The following is a 14787-nucleotide window of genomic DNA, read 5'->3' as shown; positions in this document are numbered from 1 at the left end:
TGAGGTTCATTTCCCAATGGCCTTGTGGATTGGAAAAATAGAATATCAGAGATCATCTAGTCCAACCCACTGGTCTTTTTACTACTACCGGACTTATCAGTAGTAGAAGAGGGGATCACGTAGCTGGTTTCCACCCTTCTGCTCAAATGTTTAAGCTTTAGAGCTGTGGTGGCGCAGTTAGAGTGCAGCATTGCAGGCTAACTCTGCCAACTGCCAGGAGTTTGATTCTGACCGGCTCAAGGTTGACTCGTCCTTCCGAGGTCGGTAAAATGAGGACCCAGATTGTTGGGGGCAAGAGGCTGACTTTCTAAACAGCTTAGATATGTACTGTAAGTACTATTGCTATCTACCCACCTACCTTCCTTCCTTCCCAGTGGTTAGAATGCAGGATTGCAGGCAATGTTCCCTCTAATTTTTTTTCAGTGTGAGCGGAAAAGTATAGTGTTTGAGCTGCACAGTTTCATGCCTGAGCACCTAAGAGAGCAACAGTTTGAACTGCTGTCAGAATTTGCTCAAGTTCCACATAGGAATCAGAAACTGATCTTTTCCTTCTGACCCAAAATTGGTTTCTTTTGCTTTCTAAGATTTCCTCACTGCAATTGGACTGGATCTTATTTTCCCACTCAGTTTCTTTGTCTTTCAAGTCCTTATTTTGGGGGCATTGAAGATTATTTTCCTTCTGTAATATGATGTGAGATTTTCTCCTGATTTCTCCTTCTCCTCGCTCTGGGTTACCCCTGCCGCCGCCTCCACCTCCGCCGCTTTCCTACTAGTTCCCGCGGCCTCATGGCTCCTCAAAAGCACGGCAGAGGAGGAAGGGGGAGGGATAACGCGGGGGCCAGCTCAGGTGCTCCGCGTGGAGGGAGAGGCACCACTGCCATGGGAGGCTCATCAAAACAAGTCTGGGAGGTCCTTTGCGGGCGGCCAGTTCTAGCCGCCTGCAAAGGACTTCCCCCATTTGCTTTTGATAGAAATCTCTACGCGGCAGTTAGAAACTGCTGCGCGGGGGTTTCTTGCCACGTGCGTGGCCGCGCAGCCGCGCACCTTAGAGGGAACAGTGATTGCAGGCTAACTCTGCCCACTGCCAGCAGTTCGATCCTGACTGGCTCAAGATTGACTGACTCAGCCTTCCGTCCTTCTGAGGTCGGTAGAATGAGGACCCAGATTGTTGGGGGCAAGAGGCTGACTCTGTAAACCGCTTAGAGAGGGCTGTAAAAGCACTGTGAAGCGGGATATAAGTTTTATTGCTCTTTAAGATGCCCTTGTAAACTGGCCAGAGAACCTTCTCATTTTCAACACATCTCATTTCTCCTTCCTGACCCCCAGAGGGCGCTGCTGCCCCATCCTCCTTCCAGGACCACAGCCAAAAGCTGCTGAGCTCCAGCGGGATCCTTTTGGAAGATGGAAGATTTCTTCTCACCCAGGATCAATTAATCCAGTGGATTCCCCTTGTGGACACGTCAAGAACAAGGGGGGGAAATGTCAAGGAGGCAGTTGGTCCACCAAAGAGAGAAGATGGCCAGGAAGGAACAAGCAGTAGAGAGAGAAAGCAGAGCCAAAGTCAAGAGGGAAGGCAGATTCGCTTAACAAATTTAACAACTGCAGTGATTCACTTAGCAACGGCATCAAGAAAGGTCGTAAAATGGGGCAAAACTCACCTTTTCTGGGCCCCCTATTTTGCGCTCCATGCTGGTCATAGATCGAGTACTTCCTGTATTTCAGATAAATGGCTGTCCAGTCTCTTCTTAAAAGCCTCCAGTGATGGAGGGCCCACAATTTCTGGTGGCGGGCAGTTCCACTGGTTAATTGTCCTCACTGCAATTCCAATTCCAGATTGCTTCTCTCCTTGATTCGTTTCCATCTGCTGTTGCTTGTCCTGCCACTCTGGGGCTTGGGGAAAATAGGTTGACCCTCCCCTCTTCTTTGGGGCAGCCCCTCCAATACTGGAAGACTGTTATCATGTCTCCCCTAATTCGTTTTTTCCTTTGGCCAGAGTCCATGCCTACAACCGGTCCTCATGATGTTTTAGCTTCCATCCCTCTAATCATCTCAGTTGCTCTTCTCTGCATAGCATCTACCAGCCTTTTCGGTTAAAGACCCCCATCTTCTCCCCCTCTGGCCATGCTCTTTTCAACCTCTGCCCCCCTCTCCTTTCCTTCTCTCCCCCTCCCGCTTCCTCTCTCTCCCTCTCTTTATCTATGTCTCCCTCCTTTTCTCCCTCCCCCTTTCACTCTCCTCCTCGCCTCCTCTCCCTCTCCTTCTCTCCTCTTCTCTCTCCCCTTTCCTCCCCCTCTCATCTCCTTATCTCTCCCTCCCTCTCTCCTCTCTCTCTCTCTCCCTTCCTCCCCTTCTCCTCTCCTTATCTCTCTCCCCTCTCTCCTCTTCTCTCTCTCTCCCTTCCTCCCCTTCTCCTCTCCTTATCTCTCTCCCCTCTCTCCTCTTCTCTCTCTCCCCCTTCCGCCCCTTCCGCCCCTTCGCCTCATCTCTCTCTCCCTCTCTCCTTAGCTCTCTCTCCCCCTCCAGCTTTCTGTCTCTCCCTCTCCTCCTCCTAATCTTTCTCTCTCCCTCTCTCTGCCTCCCACTTTCTCTCTCCCTCTCTCCTTCTCTTTCTCTCCCCTTTCCTCCCTCTCCCCTCTCCTTCTCTCTCCCCCTCCTCTCTCTATCTTCTTCTCTCTCCCTCCCTCTGTCCTTATCTCTCGCCCTCTCTCAGCTCTCAGCCCCCTCCCACTTTCTGTCTCTCCCTCTCACTCTTTCTCTCTCCCTCTCTCTTCTCTCTCTCCCCCTTCCTCCCTCTCTCCTCTCTTTATCTTTCTCTCCCTCTCTTTATCTCTCTCTGCCTCCCACTTTATCTGTCCCACTCCTTCTTTCTCTCCCCCTTCCTCCTTCTGTCCTTATCTCTCTCTCCCTCTCCCTCTCCCTCCCACTTTCTCTCTCCCTCTCTCCTTCTCTTTCTCTCCCCTTTCCTCCCTCTCCCCTCTCCTTCTCTCCCCCCTCCTCTCTATCATCTTCTCTCTCTCCCTCTCTCTCCCCCCTCCCGCTTTCTGTCTCTCCCTCTCTCCACCTCCTCTCACTCTTTCTCTCTCTCTTCTCTCTCCCCCTTCCTCCCTCTCTCCTCTCTTTATCTCTCTCTGCCTCCCACTTTCTCTCTCCTTCTCTTGCTCTCCCCCTTCCTCCTTCTGTCCTTCTCTCTCTCCCACTCTCCTTATCTCTCCCTCCCTCCCCCTTTCTCTCTCTCTCTTCCCTCTCCCGCTATCTCCCTCTCTCTCTCACCCACACCTCCGCAGCAGCGCCTCAGCCACCTGCCCCCCTCGCGCCCCCCAATCCCTGCTCGGCTCACGTGCCTCGCAGCGGCCGCACCTGGGTCCTTGCGCGAGGCGGGGCGACTCCGCCCTCTCTGGCCGGAGGCTCCTCCCCCCGGTATAAAAAGGCCGGCCGGCTCCGCGTGCAGAGCCAGACTTGCCGGGCAGCAGGTGGCGCCGCCAGGTGTGTTGCTCCTCCTCCTCCTCCCTCGCCCGCTACTCCGCCGCTTTGCCATGTTGGTGCAACTCAAGACGGCTTTCCGGCAAGCCGGGAAGATGCCCGGAGGGATGTTGCCCAAACTGGAAGCCAACGTCCTGGTCATCGGGGCGGAGAAAGTGGGGAAATCGGGTAAGTGGCCGCCGCCGCCGCTCCGGAGCGATCTCTTGGGTCCAGCGCCGGAGCTGCCCCATTCGCTCTGACTACAACGCCTATCCTCCCCAGCCAGCGTGGAAAGGCGACTGGACCGCGTCTCTTCACCGGGCGGGAACCCATCAATCAGGATAGAGCTGGAAGGGGACCTTGGAGGTCATCTAGTCCAGCCCCCTTGCTCAAGGAGGAGACCCTTAGAGAATGACAGAGTTGGAAGGGATCTTGGAGATCATCTAGTCCTGCTCCCTTACTCAAGGAGGAGATCCTTACAGAATAAGAGTTGGAAGGGATCTTGGAGATCATCTAGTCCTGCTCCCTTACTCAAGGAGGAGATCCTTACAGAATAACAGAGTTGGAAGGGACCTTGGAGGTCTTCTAGTCCAGCCCCCTTGCTCAAGGAGGAAACCCTTAGAGAATAAGAGTTGGAAGGGACCTCGGAGGTCTTCTAGTCCAGCCCCTTTGCTCAGAAGGTACCTTGGAGGTCATCTAGTCCAGCCCCCTTGCTCAAGGAGGAAACCCTTAGAGAATAACAGAGTTGGAAGGGACCTTGGAGGTCATCTAGTCAAGCCCCCTTGCTCAAGAGGAGACCTGCTATACCATGCCAGACAGGTGGGCTGTCAGTCTCTTCTTGAAAACTTCCAGTGTTGGAGCATTCACAACTTCTGATGGCAAGCTGTTCCACTGGTTAATTGTCCTCATTGTTAGGAACTTTCTCCTTAATTCCAGGTTGCTTCTACCCTTGATCAGTTTCCATCTGTTGCTTCTTGTCCTGCCTTCTGGTGCTTTGGAAAATAAATTGACACCCCCCTCTTCTTTGTGGAACCTCCTGAGATATTGGAAGGCTGCTATCATGTCTCCCCTAGTCCTTCTTTTCATTAAACTAGACATATTCCCAGTTCCTGCAACCGTTCTTCCTATGTTTTAGCCTCCAGTCCCCTAATCATCTTTGTTACTCTTCTCTGCCCTCTTTCCAGAGTCTCAACATCTTTTTTTTTATATCATGGAGACCAAAACTGGGTGTAGGATTCCAAGGGTGGCCCTTACTAACTTATTAAACTTGCTTAAGAAATGTCTCCCTTAACAACGGAAATTTTGGACTCAGTTGTGGTCGTAAGTCAAGGACAACCATGGTGGGTCAGAAGCAAGGTCATAAAAATAGAACAAAACCTGCTTAAGGAATGTCTCGTTTAACAATGGGAATTTTGGGTCGAATTGTGGTCGTAAGTCGAGGACTACCTGCATTCCATGGCCGGTCGGTTGAAAAACACTGCTTTTTCACTACTCTGATCTTTTGAGTAAATTGCCTGAAGACAGGGGGAGGTTTGGGGTTTTTCGGGAAAGCACCTGCACCCCCGAAAATAGGTTCCCATGTAAAAATGGCTGAGACTGAGCTACAGATTGGATTTCTCCGTTTTCACCTACTCAAAGGTTACCTGGGTAATTTGTTTTAGCAAAGCTCCCCTGGGGTGGGGGTTAAGAGGTCCGTTTGCCTTGTACAGACCTGGTGGGAATCTAACTAAATTAAGCTATGAAAGCCTTCTGAAACCCACTGACTTAAATGCTGAATTATGAGTCATTCTGTTGAGGGCATCCATGAATGGATGCCTCATTGCAGTACGAAAAAAGAAAAAAATACCAAGCCCTGATCAGGTTTGGGGTTTTTTTAAAACCCAGAACTGAGTACTTTTATCCATTTTTAATGTGGTTTTTTTTTAACCCAGAATGATGTATTTTTACCCAGTTTTTATCATTTTTTTAAAAAAAACCCAGAACAGGGTGGATTTGATTTAAATCGATTTAAACCACGATTTAAATCAGGATTTCAATCACTAATTTTTAAAGAGCAGCTGTCATCTCCGTCCCGCAGCAGCCCCTCCTCTGACCCGCTGTTGACTCACCAACTTGTGGCCCGCCATCGGCCAATGAAGCTGGCAGCGGGGAGGTTGGGGACGAACCTGAGCAGGTCCTGGGGAAGTCTCTGAGGACGGCTCTGTGTCAGAGGCAGAGAGGGGGCCAGGGCTGTCTAACAGTTATCAGCTGCCTTCTGAGTCAGACATCAGTGAGGCAGAAGAACAGCTGGAGCCTGTTCCCAGTGTGTGCATGCACAGAGTGGCCAGACGAAGGGAACAGCTAAAGAACAGGGGTCGACTTGGGAGTAAGGCCACAGGTGGATGATGAATGGCCCCTCCCAGAGGGAATAAAAGAGGAGCGAAAGGGGAGGGGAGTTTGTAGGAGAGACAATTAGTTTCAGAAGTGTGAAGATCTGTCCGTGAATCTCAGAGACTCTGTGCCCAGAGTCTTTCCTTGCGTAGCCCCTCATTTGGGAAAATATTGACATGGCAGCTTTCCAAGCTAGATGAGGTCTGTGGTCATAAATACTCCTTTGAAAGGCTGTTTGCCAGGCCTTGGCTAAATGGGAATGAGAGGAACTCACATTCGTTTAATAAAAGGGGTTTTGTCGGGACCAGGACTCTGCTTTGTGCTTTTTGGGGAAGCCTCGGTCAGAACACAAAGCACCAGAAGCTTGGGTGGGAGAGATGCAGCCATGACACCTCTTCCTTCCTCTTTCCTTTCAGCTTTGACCGTCCGCTTTCTGACCCGAAGGTTTATTGGTGAATACGGGAATATTGGTAAGTGACTCTCTTCTTTTCTGTGGCACCTCTCCATTCTTTCTCATTCTCTCCCCTTCTTTCTTTGCTGTCCTTCCTCCCTTCGTCTACTATTTTTTTTTATTTCTTGCTTCCAGAATCTATTTATAATCACGACGTGAAGATGGCCGGCCAGAGAGCATCCTTTCGTATCTGGGACTCGGCCTGCCCACAGGTAAGCATCATGTCCTCATTTTTACACACACACACACACACACACACACACACACAAAACACAAACACACTCAAGCTCAATTCAAAGACGTTATTAACTTTCTACTTTCTCTTTAAGTATATTTTAAACTCTTTTTGTTAAAAGATTTATACCTTGTATTGGTTCTGGGAAGTCATGGGGGGGAAGGTTGGGGGGAGGGGGGAGCGGAGTTTACTAGGTTGGAGGAAGGGTGTTGGATTTTAAGGTATTATGATTGTACATGTATACTGCTATTTTTTCTTTTTTTATGTATATTGAAATGGAATTATAAATACCATCAACACAAAAGGGAGTTTGCTCAGAAGCTGAAATACACCAAGTGAATGAGAGGAAGAGTGGGAAGCAGAGGAGAGAAGAAAGATAGGAAGAGAGGGACAGGAGAGAGGGTGAGGGGGGGAAGATGAGGTGTATAAGGAGGAGTGGTAAGGGGAGAGAGGAGGAGGAGAAAGGAAGGGGAAGTAGAGTAGAAAATGATGGAGGGAAGACAGGATGTAGGAGTGGGAAGCAGAGGAGAGAAGAAAGATAGGAAGAGAGAGACAGGAGAGAGGGTGAGGGGGGAAGATGAGGTGTATAAGGAGGAGTGGTAAGGGAAGAGAGGAGGAGGAGAAAGGAAGGGGAAGTAGAGTAGAAAATGATGGAGGGAAGACAGGATGTAGAAGAGTTGGAAGCAGAGGAGAGAAGAAAGATAGGAAGAGAGGGATAGGAGAGAGGGTGAAGGGGGAAGATGAGGTGTACAAGGAGGAGTGGTAAGGGGAGAGAGTAGAAGGAGAAAGGAAGGGGAAGTAGAGTAGAAAATGATGGAGGGAAGACAGGATGTAGGAGAGTGGGAAGCAGAGGAGAGAAGAAAGATAGGAAGAGAGGGACAGGAGAGAGGGTGAAGGGGGAAGATGAGGTGTATAAGGAGGAGTGGTAAGGGGAGAGAGGAGGAGGAGAAAGGAAGGGGAAGTAGAGTAGAAAATGATGGAGGGAAGACAGGATATAGAAGAGTTGGAAGCAGAGGAGAGAAGAAAGATAGGAAGAGAGGGACAGGAGAGAGGGTGAGGGGAGAAGATGAGGTGTATAAGGAGGAGTGGTAAGGGAAGAGAGGAGGAGAAAGGAAGGGGAAGTAGAGTAGAAAATGATGGAGGGAAGAAAGGATGTAGAAAGGGGGAGGAGAGAGGGGGACGAAAGTGTCGGATAAGGTATAAATATAGTGTATGGAGAGCAGAAGAGCCAATAATTGGTTTTCCCCCCCCCTTTGGTAGTTGATGGTAAGATGAATTGATGTAATTACTTAATAATACAACATGATATTGACTATGTAATAGTATACATGTGATTATATACTATGAAAAAGGAAAATAAAAAAATTTTCTATGTAAAAAAAACCCACAAACACACTGACAATCCTGTGCAGTTCACAGGACGGTCCCATTCTTAGTGACATTATTAGACCCTTAGATTTGGGAAGGGGTATTTGGGAGCCACACACCCTCACTCATTGTAAGAATATGCTGCATCCAGTTTTGCTCACCACACTATAAAAAAGATGTTGAGACTCTAGAAAGAGGGCAGAGAAGAGCAACCAGGATGATGAGGGGACTGGAGGCTAAAACATATGATGAACGGTTGCAGGAACTGGGTCTGGCTAGTCTAGGGAAGAGAAGGACCAGGGGAGACAGGATAGAAGTCTTCCAATATTTGAGGGGCTGCTACAGAGAGGAGGAAGGGGTCAAGCTATTCTCCAAGGCACCTGAAGGCCAGGTAAAGAATAAGGGATGGAAACTGATCAAGTGGCCAGCAGAGCTGCCAACAGATTCGGACAGTGAGGAGGTTGGGGAGGAACCTGGGCCAGTCCTGGAGGCTGGGGAAGGCTTGGACGAGGGCTCTGCATCGGAGGAAGGGATGGGGCCAGGGCCATCTGAAAGTTATCGGCTGCCTTCGGAGCTAAGAGAGCAGTGAGGCAGAGGAACAGCTGGAGCCTGTTCCCAGTGTGTGCATGTGCAGAGCTGCCAGAAGAAGAAAAAAACAGCTGTGAAATCAGGGTAGACTTGGGAGTAAAGCCACAGGTGGACGAGGATTGCCCCTTCCCATAGGAAATAAAAGAGGAGCGAAAGGGGAGTGGGCTTTTGCAGGAAACAATCCCTTCGTTCGTTCGTTTCAGGAGTGTGAAGATCTGTCCGTGAATCTCAGAGACTCTGTGCCCAGAGTCTTTCCTTGCACAGCCCCTCATTTGGGAAAATATTTGCATGGCAGCTTTCCAAGCTAGATAAGGTCTGTGGTCATAAATACTCCTTAGAAAGACTGTTTGCCAGGCCTTGGCTGAATGTGAAGGAGAGGAATTCACATTTGTTTAATAAAAGGGGTTTTGTCGGGACCAGGAACCTGCCTCGTGCTTTTTGGGGAAGCCTGGGTCAGAACAGGAGAAGTGCAGTCCCAATTCTGAAGCCCGTGGTGATTTCTCAAGTTGGCCAATTTTGTGGTTGAATTAAGTAGGGTTGCCGATTTTGCAATTCTCATCCTTTAACGAGCTCTTGTGGAACTCTCCTCCACAGGCATCCAACCTCCAGAGTTACCTGAACGAGAAACACCTCCGCTGGGCCGACGGCTTCGTTATCGTCTACAGCATCTGCGACCGGGCCAGTTTTGCATTTGCCCGTCGTCAGCTCCATTGGCTCCAATGTTCGAAGAGGAGGAACGGGGCAGGGAAGCTGCCCATCGTCTTGGTGGGCAACAAACGGGACTTGGAGCACCAGCGGGCCGTCTCCAGCGAGGAAGGCCGGCTTTTGGCCCTGTCCACCAACGCTGGCTTTTTCGAAATTTCCACCGCCGAGACCTACCATGGTTCTTTGGTCGTCTTCCACGAACTTCTCAACTTGGTCCAGGAATCGAAGAGTTTCGCTAAGAAGTCGGTCGGCCTCCGGGAGATTGTCCGCAGGGTGTCGGCCCTCTTTGGCTTAAGAAGGACTGAGTGAAGCTTGGCTGGGGGAAAACTAAGAGCAAATGTTGAAATTGTTCTGACCGAGGCTTCCCAAGAGCCTGAAGCAATCTTGTCCCGGCACAAAAACCCTTTTATTAATTGATTGTGAATTCTGCTCATTCACAGCCGGCAAAGTCTTTCAAGGGAGGATTTACAGTCACAGACCTTATCTGGCTTGGAGAGCTGCCAGGCTGATTTCTGCAGAACTTGGCAAGGCGTCTCGGAGAGTCACAAATCAATGAAGCGAACTAATTGTCTCCTGCAAACTCCACTCCCCTGTCGCTCCTCTTTTATTTCCTCTGGGAGGGGCCATTCACCGTCCACCTTTGGCCTTCCTCCTGAGTAAACCCTGTTCTTCAGCTGTTCCCTTCATCTGGCAGCTCTGTGCATGCGCACACTGGGAACAGGCTCCAGCTGTTTGTCTGCCTCACTGATGTCTGACCTTGGAAGGCAGCTGATAACTGTCAGACGGCCCTGGCCCCCTCTCTGCCTCCGATACAGAGCCCTCCTCAGAGCCTTCCCCAGGCTCCAGGACTGGTCCAGGTTCCTCCCCAACCTCCTCACCGTCCGAATCTGCTGCCAGCTCCACTGGTGGGCCACAACAGAAATATAGGAGGTTTGGGAGGGTGGCTGTTAACCTAAACATGGATTCCTTCTCACGGAATGTCAGATTTTTTTTTTTTTAAATTTTCACCAAAGGATGCAAGGCAACACATACGTGATGTACTTGGCTCTCTGCACAGCTTGAAATTGTTCTTCCTGATTGCCATGGGAAACAAGTGAGAAATAGTAAACCCTTCTCTCCTAGCAGAGCAATTGTCCCTAGCCATTCACAGGGCTCCATTACTAAGACAGAGTTATTAGCACGCGCTGCTATTGCTCAAACGTGGAATATGGAACGGGAACAAATGGGAATGTTTTGGATGACAAAGATCCTTGCGGTTTAATAACTTCTATACAGAATACAGGAGTTGGAAGGGATCTTAGAGGTCTTCTAGTCCAACCCCCTGCTCAGGCAGGAAAAACTATATGATTTCAGATAAATGGTTGTCTAATCTCTTCTTTAAGAACTTCTAGTGTTGGAGCATTCACAAGTTCTGGAGGCAAGTTGTTCTACTGGTTAATTGTCCTCACAGTCAGGAAATTTCTCCTTAGTTCTAGGTTGTTTGCCTCCTTGGTTAGTTTCCATCCACTGCTTATTATCCTGTGTTTTTTTGAAAATAGGTTGAGCTCCTTCTCTTTGTGACAGTCCCTCAAATATTGGAAGACTGCTATCATGTCTCCCTTGGTCCTTCTTTTCCTTAAACTAGCCATGCCCAGTTCCTGCAACCATTCTTCATCTGTTTTAGCCTCCAGTCCCCTAATCATCTTCGTTGCTCTTCTCTGCACTCTTTCGATCTCAATCTTTTTTATAATATGGTGACCAAAACTGGATGCGGTATTCCAAGTGTGGCCTTACCAAGGCATTATAAAGTGCTACTAAGACTTTACGTTATCTTGATTCTATCCCTCTGTTTATGTAGCCTAGAACTGTGTTGGCTTTTTTGGCAGCTGCTGCACACAGCTGGCTCCTATTTAAGTGGTTGTCTACTAGGACTCCAAGATCCCTCTCACAGTTACTACTATTGAGCCAGGTACCACCTATATTATACCTGTGCATTTTGTTTTTCTTGCCTAAATGTAGAACCTTACTCTTCACCATTGAATTTCATTTTGTTAATGAATGTTCAAGTTTGTCAAATCCTACTGTATTTTTTTAATGGTTTTCTATTAAATACATTTCTTAGTGCTTAATGAATATTGTGTTGTCTGGGTAATTATTGCTTCATCATTATCAATTTACATTCTTAATCCCCACTTCTTTTTTCCAGCCACTGGTAAAATAGATTACATGTTTGATAATTATCTGCATCTCCTTTCTGTTTAATTCTCAATGTCAATCTGTTTCTGCACAATCTAATCTCTTCTTGGCCATCTCTTCACCACCTTCTGTATCGTAAGCCCATCTTCTGGAATGCCGGCTACTCCTGCCAGCTTGGCATCATCTGCAAATTTGACAAGTTCCTAATCTATCCCCTCAACCCAGGGTTACATCTAAGACCACACCTGGAGTCCTGCATCCAGTTTTGGTCCCCACACTATAAAAAAGACGTTCAGACTCTAGAAAAAGAGTGCAGAGAAGAGCAACCAGGATGATGAGGGGACCAGAGGCTAAATCATACAACGAACAGTTGCAGGAAATGGGCATGGCTAGTCTAGGGAAGGGAAGGACCAGGGGAGACAGGAGAGCATCTTCCAATATTTGAGGGGCTGCCACAGAGAGGAGTTAGGGGGTCAAGCTATTTTCCATAGCGCCTTTGAAGACCAGACGAGGAAGAATGGATGGAAACTGACCAAGGAGAGATTCAACCTGGAAACGAGGACATTTGACATTTGACATTTTATTGGGATTTATAGGCCGCCCTTTTCCCTGAGGGGACTCAGGGCGGCTTACAATCGTAGGGAAGGGGGTGCAATACAAAAACAAACAATATGTGAACAAAATAAAATGATAAGACACAACTTGCATTCAACAGTCAACACTCGGGCGGGTAAATTGGGAACCTATCCCCAGGCCTGATGGGATAGCCAGGTCTTAAGGGCTATGCGGAAGGTCTGGACGGTGGTGAGGGTGCGAATCTCGACGGGGAGGTCGTTCCACAGGGTCGGAGCTGCAACAGAAAAGGCTCTCCTCCGTGTAGTCGCCAGTCGGCATTGACTGGCAGATGGGATTCGGAGGAGGCCCAGTCTGTGCGATCTAATCGGTCGGAGGGAGGTAATCGGCAGAAGGCGGTCTCTCAAGTACCCAGATCCACTACCATGGAGTGCTTTGAAGGTGGTCATCAATACCCTGAAGCACACCCGGAGATCAACAGGTAGCCAGTGCAGCTCGCGGAGGATGGGTGTTATGTGGGCGAACCACGGTGCGCCCGCTATCACTCGCGCGGCTGCATTCTGAACTAACTGCAGTCGTCGGATGCACTTCAAGGGCAACCCCATGTAGAGCACATTGCAGTATTCCAGCCTAGAGATCACAAGGGCTCGAGTGACTGTTGCGAGAGCCTCCCGGTTCAGGTAGGGCCGTAACTGACGGACCAGGCGAACCTGGGCAAATGCCCCCCTGGTCACAGCCGACAAATGGTGGTCAAAAGTCAGCTGTGGGTCCAGGAGGACTCCTAAGTTACAGACCCTATCTGAGGGGTATAAAATTTGACCCCCCAGCCTGAGTGATGGAACATTGGCCAAATTTTTGGGAGGGAAACACAACAGCCACTCGGTCTTGTCCGGGTTGAGTACCAGTTTGTTAGCGCTCATCCAGTTCTTAACGGCCTCAAGACCCTGGTTCATCACGTCCACCGCTTCATTGAGTTGGCACGGGGCGGACAGATACAGTTGCGTATCGTCCGCATATTGGTGGTATTTTATCCCGTGCCTCCGAATGATCTCGCCCAGCGGTTTCATGTATATGTTAAATAGTAGGGGAGATAAGACCGAACCCTGCGGCACCCCATATGTTAGGGGCCTCAGGGACGATCTCTGCCCCCCGACCAACACCGACTGCGACCTGTCCGAGAGGTAGGAGGAGAACCACTGCAAAACAGTGCCTCCCACCCCCACCTCCCGCAGTCGTCGCAGAAGGATACCATGGTCGATGGTATCGAAAGCCGCTGAGAGGTCAAGGAGAACCAGGATGGACGCATGGCCTCCATCTCTGGCCCTCCAGAGATCATCGGAATTTCCTGACAGTGAGAACCTTCAACCCATGGAACAGAAGTTGCCTTTGGAAGTTGTGGGAGCTTCATCCCTGGAGGCTTTCAAGAGGAGATTGGACTGCCATCTGTCAGGAATGGTGTAGGGCAGTGGTTCCTACACTTGGCAACTTTAAGACTTGTGGACTTCAACTCCCAGAATTCAGAGCTGGCTGGAGAATTTTGGAAGTTGAAGTCCACAAGTCTTAAAGTTGCCAAGTTTGGGAACCACTGATGCAGGGTCTCCTGCTTGAGCAGGGGGCGGGGGGGGGGGGTTGGACTGGATGGCCTATAAGGTCCCTTCCCACTCTCTTAATCTGTTAAGTCCAAGAATGTGAAAGGAGCAGAGTACTTGTCATCCTTTGTATGTATACAGATATTTATGCATAACACAATCACTTTGCTGCCAAATACTTTTTTTTTCTTTTGTAAATGCAGCAATTACATCTCTTTCCTTCCCCCTCTCCCGAGCATGAATAAATTTCTGAAGTCTTTTGGCGACTCAGCGGGAACTGAAGAAATTATTAGGTTGGTTGGGAAAATAAAACAAAATAAGAGAGCTGACTTCAAGGCCCAAAAAAATGTACTGTACTTGCCCAGCACGGAGCCCAGCCTTCACCCACTATGCTTCCTTCAATTAAGTTCTCCGATAAGAATGCAGTAGGTTGTGAGCTCTTTGGAAAGTTATGCATCACACCAAGCTCTTTTCAGTTGAACCCTCCACAATTCCCTTGTTAAAAGAAGTAGTGTAGGAGGGAAAGGCAGAACAGGTGACACGTTTTCTGCTGTTATCATGTTATTGTTGGGAAGTCGTGTCCCACCCATTGCGACCCCATGGACCACGTTCCTCCAGGCCTTCCTGTCCTCTCCCATCCTCTGGAGTCCATTGAAGCTCAGGCCGACTGCTTCGGTGACTCCATCCATCCCCCTCCTTCTCTGCCGTCCCCTTCTTCTTCTTTTGCCCTCCATCGTTCCCAGAATGAGGCTCTTCTCCAGGGAGTCCTTCCTTCTCATCAGGTGGCAAAAGTACTTGAGATAGGTAGGTAGGTAAGTAGGTAGGTAGGTAGGTAGATACGAGAGACAGAGAGATGCTGTGAGTTGCGAAGTCATGTCCGGCCCATCGCGACCCCAAGGACCACATTCCTCCAGGCCTTCCTGTCCTCTACCATCTTCTGGAGTCCATTTAAGCTCACGCCGACTGCTTCGGTGACTCCATCCAGCCACCTCCTTCTCTGCTCCTTAGAAAGGAGCTATAGATTAGGTCTACTCACTGGATTTGGAGGTCTTCTAGGCCAACCCCCTGCTCAGGCAGGAAACCCTGTATCGTTTCAGATAAATGCTTGTCCAATCTCTTCTTAAAAACCTCTAGTTGGAGTCTCCCACAACTTCTGGTTGCAAGCTGTTCCACTGGTTAATTCTTCTGTCAGGAGATTTCTCCTTAATTCTCTTTGGTTAGTTTCCCACCCATTGCTTCTTGTCTTGCCTTTGGATGCTTTGGAGAATAATTTG

At 49.2% G+C, this 14787-nt stretch overlaps 1 protein-coding gene across 1 annotated transcript; it reads left to right on the top strand.

Annotated features, from left to right (window-relative positions):
* The first annotated feature begins 3211 nt into the window (after positions 1-3211).
* LOC116519997 (ras-related and estrogen-regulated growth inhibitor-like protein) lies at positions 3212-9592 on the top strand. The gene is made up of 4 exons (XM_032234123.1): positions 3212-3648; positions 6246-6299; positions 6416-6492; positions 9066-9592. Exons 1-4 carry the CDS (start codon positions 3534-3536, stop codon positions 9483-9485), a joined length of 666 nt encoding a protein of 221 aa, XP_032090014.1. The 5' UTR covers positions 3212-3533; the 3' UTR covers positions 9486-9592.
* The last annotated feature ends 5195 nt before the right edge of the window (positions 9593-14787 follow it).

This window comes from Thamnophis elegans, chromosome 17, assembly GCF_009769535.1.
Source record: "Thamnophis elegans isolate rThaEle1 chromosome 17, rThaEle1.pri, whole genome shotgun sequence".
NCBI lineage: Eukaryota > Metazoa > Chordata > Lepidosauria > Squamata > Colubridae > Thamnophis > Thamnophis elegans.
The sequence above is the reverse complement of the archived record's forward strand: the minus strand, read 5'-3'. Positions and strand labels throughout refer to the sequence as shown.